This window comes from Theobroma umbraticum, unplaced genomic scaffold (genome assembly GCF_002168275.2).
Source record: "Theobroma umbraticum cultivar Fairchild unplaced genomic scaffold, ASM216827v3 scaffold_51.0, whole genome shotgun sequence".
Lineage (NCBI taxonomy): Eukaryota > Viridiplantae > Streptophyta > Magnoliopsida > Malvales > Malvaceae > Theobroma > Theobroma umbraticum.
In genome coordinates, this window is record NW_018397260.1 from 8448847 (window position 1) to 8454710 (window position 5864).

General features: G+C 38.1%; 1 protein-coding gene across 3 annotated transcripts; it reads right to left on the reverse strand.

The window, feature by feature from the left end:
- Positions 1–12: 12 nt before the first annotated feature.
- LOC110416609 (filament-like protein (DUF869)) lies at positions 13–5864 on the reverse strand. Of its 3 annotated transcripts, none has more exons than XM_021428632.2 (5): positions 5560–5864; positions 3817–3963; positions 3380–3599; positions 822–3276; positions 13–713 (listed from the first exon to the last, which is right to left on the reverse strand). In XM_021428632.2, exons 2-5 carry the CDS (start codon positions 3940–3942, stop codon positions 536–538), a joined length of 2979 nt encoding a protein of 992 aa, XP_021284307.1. In that variant the 5' UTR covers positions 3943–3963; positions 5560–5864; the 3' UTR covers positions 13–535. The 3 variants fall into 3 exon arrangements, with proteins under 3 accessions (XP_021284307.1, XP_021284308.1, XP_021284309.1); XM_021428633.2 differs by lacking the exon at positions 5560–5864 and adding an exon at positions 5196–5458; XM_021428634.2 differs by lacking the exon at positions 5560–5864 and adding an exon at positions 4290–5166.

The window sequence follows — 5864 nt, forward strand, 5'->3', positions numbered from 1 at the left end:
AGTTCAGACAATAAGAATCCGCTTTAACACCAGTAATTTATGGCTAAGGTGAGTATATAATATTACAAGAGCAGAAGTTAAACATTTATTAACAACAACACATTAGGTGCAATGGTTGACTTTAACCAGAGACTAGATAAGGGATGAGAGATTGGGCTGCCACTAACGTAACAATAATAAGTTCACGATGTAGTGCCCCACAAGCACTTAAATATTTTATTGTTGGCTTTTCTTTTATAATTATATGTTATTTCCATGTTACACTTAAGAAGGAATCATGCTATGCTACACATAACAGATGAAAGTAGAAAAAACAATGTATAAATAAGAAAAAAGGTTTCAGTAACAAATATGTACACAAGACTACACAACTTCATAAAAGTGAAAGTAGCAGGTTCATGGTAATAAACAGTTTTGTCTAATATTCTACATTCATGTGTATTGACTTAAAGTTCTTCTTGAAGATCTGACTATCTCATATCAGGTAAAGGCAATGGGCGTATGGAATTTTCTAAGGCAATACTTTAACTATCTGTCAATCATTTTGCTGCTTGTTGACACATGAATATATTATATTTCTTGATAGTAATATTAGATATTTAAGTGGGTCTGGCAAGATCCATCTTAAGATACACAAGTTGAAATATACCCTCACCTGCTTGTTCTTGAGGTCATTATCAGCTGCAGCAGCGCAAACAGAACAGTTCTCATTCCTAAAAGTGATGGAAAACAATTAAGTTAGACAACATGTACAAATAAAAGATGACACATCAATTAGTTAATAGCAACTTCAGATTGTATGAAAAGAGCTTGATGCTTACCTTTGCAATTGCTCTTCTAGTTCCTTACATCTGGCTAAAGTATCATGATGACTTCTCTTTTCATCTTGATGCTCATTTTCCAGAGTGTCTATTTTTACACGGAGAAGGTTCAACTCAGTCTCTAACTCATCAGCACGTGTTTCAAGTGATCTATAAGACTCTGCCATGCACTTGAGCTGTGTCTCAGCCAAGCTATTTGACTTTTGAGCAGAAGCCAATTGAGATTTAGCTTCTGCTAGAAGCTGTTCAGTTTCATGTAATTGGGACTTAGTCATCTCCAGATTTTCGGTACAGCGAGCAAGATCCATTGCCATGTTTTCTTTCTCCAACTTCAATTCTTCAAACTCTTCTGAAGAGAATTTGCTCGATTGTTTTGATTCATAGTCAGAGACCAGGTTTCCGTCATCAGGAACCTCAGGATTGGAAGTAGGATTTGAAATGTGGGCACAGCCATTTTGATATCTCCTTCCTGATGAATCCTTTTGAATCACCTTATTCTCTGGTAAAGCAACCTTATCAATGCAATCAGGACTGTTGATTTCCTCTTCATTATCCTTATAGCCCAGCACATTGAATCGTAGATCACTGGCTTTGGCTAAAACAGTAGAAAGATCGAATATGAAATCATTCAAACTCACATTGCTACATAAGACCTTATTGTAGGTGACAGAGAACTCCTCAATTTTTTGGCTTAATCGATTGCCATCAGAACATATGTCATCAACTGCCCTTGCTTCTTTTCCCAGGGACAGTACAAAGTCATGAATCTGAGAAATCGCAGCAGCTAATTCTTGACTTAGAGTTTGCACAATTTTTGAAGCCACCTTATCACCAGGAGATATAGCAATTTCCTTCTCTGCAGTTAAACTACCAACTCCATTATAAGCCTGCCCGTTGCCAGTGCCATCAGAACCATGCACTTCCTCAGAGACACCATTTACAGAGTGCTGGCTCAGGGTGTCACGTGCATCCTGCACAGCACATTTGATGTCCTCCAGAATTTTCTGCACATCAGCATCCTTAGACATAGACTGAAGCACTATAGAGAGCCTTGTTCGAAGTTTCATAACTGGCAATTGGTCTGCATCAGATTCAGGATACACTACTGATAAATCCATATTAGAAGATACCTGATTTACTGATGGAGACAGAACATGCCGCTTTTCAGACTGGAGTTCCTTGCAAGAAATCTCTCCTGAAGCATCACCATTAACAGATTCAGATATCTTATTGCTTGTAGAATCTGAAATGGTGATTGCACCATTTGCAGTTGAATCATTTGAAGAACAAGCCAACTTCTCCATCTCCAGAAAGTCATCCATTAGGTCCAAGTGCTTCGCATTTTCAGTTTTATTTCGCTTCTCAACATTCTTTTCCTTCTTGAATTGAGAGAGCTCAGACATCAAAGCTGTTGCCCATGGCTCAGCACAGCTCCTGTCATCATCATTTCCGTCTTCAGACACAGAAGTCACACTTGGTGGATTGCTAGCATTTTGACTTGAGTAAACTTCTGCAGGAATCTGAACAATAGCTTTCGAGGGACTTCTCTGTTGGTTGCTGATGGCAAGTTGTGCTTCTAAAGTTTGAAGCTTGCTAGATGTCTTAGCACACAGATTCCTAGAAGCCAGTAGCTCACTGTTACGCTTTGCCAAAGCTTCCTTCAGCATCTTTGTTTCTTCTTCCATTGCCAATAAACGTTCTGTGAGAAACTCATTCTCTTTCTGGAATTTCTGTGCATTGTCAAGGGAAAAGTCAGTCACTGTGGACAGGTGTGGAGTAGAAGGCCGTACAGGAGACCTCTTTAGTCGAGTATCTCCATAATCCCGTCCTAAACTCTCAACCTCTAGCTTCATTTGGGCAAGTGCAGCAGGACCAGGCAACTTTTTCCGCACAAGACCACGCAATCTTTGGCATTCTGCTTCTAGCTTTGTTATTTTTTTGACACCCTCCATATGCTGCTTGTTAGCTACTTCTGCAGACCTCATGCTCATATTCTTTTCTTCATTACGAATTTCCAGCTCTTTGGAAACTACATGGAGTTCATACTTCAGCGAATTTATTTCCCTTTCACATGATTCAATGTTACCCTTCAAATGCTCAATCTCAGCCTCAGCTTGTGTTTTTTCTTCACTAATCTTGATCAGCATGTTAGCACGTTCTTGCAAAGACCTTGAAATTGCTGCATTTGCAGCTTCAGACTTAAGGAGTTCTTGGTCTAAATTAGCAATCTTAGCTTCAAGCTCAAGCTTAATCTTTTCACATTGCTTGTTTTTGCTAATTACCACATCTTGCAACTTTTGTTCATGTTCTTCCTTCAGATTTCGGATTTGCCTCATGCACTCTTTAAGAGCACCATCCAAATGGGATGCCCTATCTTCAGCTGTGAGCTTCAAAAGCGTAACAGATTCCAGATGATTTTTCAATGCCAAGGCTTCTGCTTCAGCCTTTTCCCAACCTGCACCAAAACCCATGTCACAGATTGAAAAATATTCAAGCCAAGATTAATTACAGGACCTTTAGTCTTACATTAGACTGTGAACATTGGAGCATAGACTCACCCGAGACTGCTTCTTCTGCAACTTTAGTGTGCTGTTTCACCAGGTCTTCCTTGGTATCAATCTCTGAATTGGCTGCAGACAGCTTTTCATTCAAGTCCTTAATCTCATCCTCCAATGTCTGAACTTGTTCCTCATATGTTTTCACTTGATTCTCCAAACCAGTGAGATGTGAATATGATTCCACTGAAATTTGAACATACTTTGGTTTTTTGTAGGTCTCCTGTTCAACAAAATATAACCCCAAAAAAATTGATACCAGATAAAGCAGCCAACAGTTTAGATGATAGGAGATCAAGATCTCTTTCCAGCTGAGATAATGTGCTATGAATCAAAATCCAGAATGACAAGAAAACAACATCGATGAATAAATAGAGTTTTCTCCAAGCAAGCATGTTTGACGTGATTTAGCTAAGTAAAATTTAGTCAAAAGAGTGTACCTGATCGCCTTGAGATGCAGCTGAAGCCAAAGTAGCAGCAGCAGCATCTGCTGCAGCAGCCGCTGCAGCAGCAGCTTTATCACCTTTATCAGATGATTTTTTCTTCCAAGGCCAACGGCGGTCCATCACTTAAATCCTCTTTATTACCTACGGCAAAAAGACCATATAATTTGTTGAGAAAAATATACAAAGAAAAGAAGCAAAACTGAGACAACTACATCTCAAGTGGTTATATCTAGAAAAGTAGAAATATCACTGCACCGCCACTTTAACCCAAAAAGGAAAGAGCAATGACTAAGGCTACACATCGCAACCACCTGATTGAGGTGAACATTAGGAATTTCACTCTCCACATAGGTGCCCAACATACCATTTCTGACTGAAATGAAAACAATTTCCAAACCAAATTCGATTTTCCTTAAGGCACACCCAAAGACCATAAAGAGAAACAATTTCTGGTGACAGCTACTTGCCTCACTTATTCAGTCTGGAAAAATAACCACATTCCTTTAAGGACTCTGAAGCAACTCTCCAAAAAGCTAGAGCCCAGTCTTATAAATTCATGGAGGAACAACAAAAAATTAAAATAAAAACATTAATTAAAATTGGGAGGCTGTTGAGATATGAAACAGCAAACTGACAACTAATCCTCGGATTAGGTAGCGTTTCTTTAACATTGCATGGTGGAATAATTTTTTCGGTGCACATACACCAGACAATTAAGTGTCTCTAATTTATTGACACCAAGAATCCTAAGAACTAGGCCTCGATTTTCTTCTCAGGGTTAAGATCGTCAGTGAACTAGAATTCAATTCGACCAAGTAAAAAAATAGTACAGCTGTCAGAAATCGAAATCTTCTTTTCTTCCATCCTACATTTTCTCAGCCACCAAACAGACCATCATGAGAAAGACAAAAAAAATGGCAAGCTTGAAAAAAATGCAAAGCAGATTGTACTACTAAGAATGAAGAACAAGCAGGAGTTAGGTATTCGCTGTGATTCGGAACTGAAAAAAAGAAAAACGTGATAGAATAAAGACAAGCAGTCAATTGAGAACCAAGTCACATCCATTATCCTATATATAAATATGAATCCAATGCTCTAGATTGAAAAAAAAAAAAAAGTAAGATCGTCACTGTTGCAAGTGTTGCAATTGAATCAGATAAGCTTGCATTCCATCAATGGCTCCAGTTCAAAAATGCAAAAGATCTAATCATAGAGCTAAAGATCTTAGAACCAAAAGCTCATTACATATCAATCAAACGAGGAAGAAAACAAAAACCAGAATACATTTTCCATTCATAAAAAAATTCGATGAATTGAAATCGTTTTTCTTCATTGAAAACAGAAAAAGTAAAAGGAAAAAGGAATTTACTCACGGCAATGAGATGTAAAAGACCAAAGCTTAGAGAGAGAGAGAGTGATGAGAAGCGAATCAAAACTGGAAAAGAAACAGAACATTTAAGCCTTGCAGTGGAAGAAATAAGGAAACAGGAACCTCACCGACAAAAAAAAAAAGAAGATGCTTTGAAACAGAAAGGAAACATTTACTCTGCATAAAACCAGACACCTGTCTTCCAATCAAAGAAAAGAAAACAGAATCTGTTTTCCATTCCAGTCACTTCCACTGTACTCTCACCACCAACATTCAACGTTAAAAACCAAACAAATCAATGCAAAACAAGATTTTAAAAAAAAACCCAATATTTTTTAAGTCACATTATTGCATAAACTTTAACTTACCTTCAAAAAATGTAGCTTCTACAGCGAGTTAGAATAATAACAAAAAGTTGGTTCAGATTTAAAGATAAAGATCCAAACTTATGCTGTTTTTCCTTTCCTCCTCCTCCTCTTCTCTTATTCTGGGTGTTAGTGTTTTTTTGGAGTAATGTTCAGCTCTTGAGAAAGAGAAAGAACTGGCGGCAATAGCGGTGGAGGAAAAGGAGGAGGAGGAGGAGCTAGTGGTGGTGGAGTTGGGTAAGGTGAAAATATTCTGGGCTTGGGTGTCACTTAAAAGGCAAGACGTTCGCAAAAAGTTCCAAACCCAA

Coding starts and splice junctions, on each gene's coding strand:
- LOC110416609 (XM_021428632.2), bottom strand. CDS start 3,942: ATGGACCGCCGTTGGCCTTGGAAGAAAAAATCATCTGATAAAGGTGAT. Junction 3,600..3,816: donor CTGCATCTCAAGGCGATCAG/GTACACTCTTTT, acceptor TTTGTTGAACAG/GAGACCTACAAAAAACCAAA. Junction 714..821: donor CTAGAAGAGCAATTGCAAAG/GTAAGCATCAAG, acceptor CATCACTTTTAG/GAATGAGAACTGTTCTGTTT.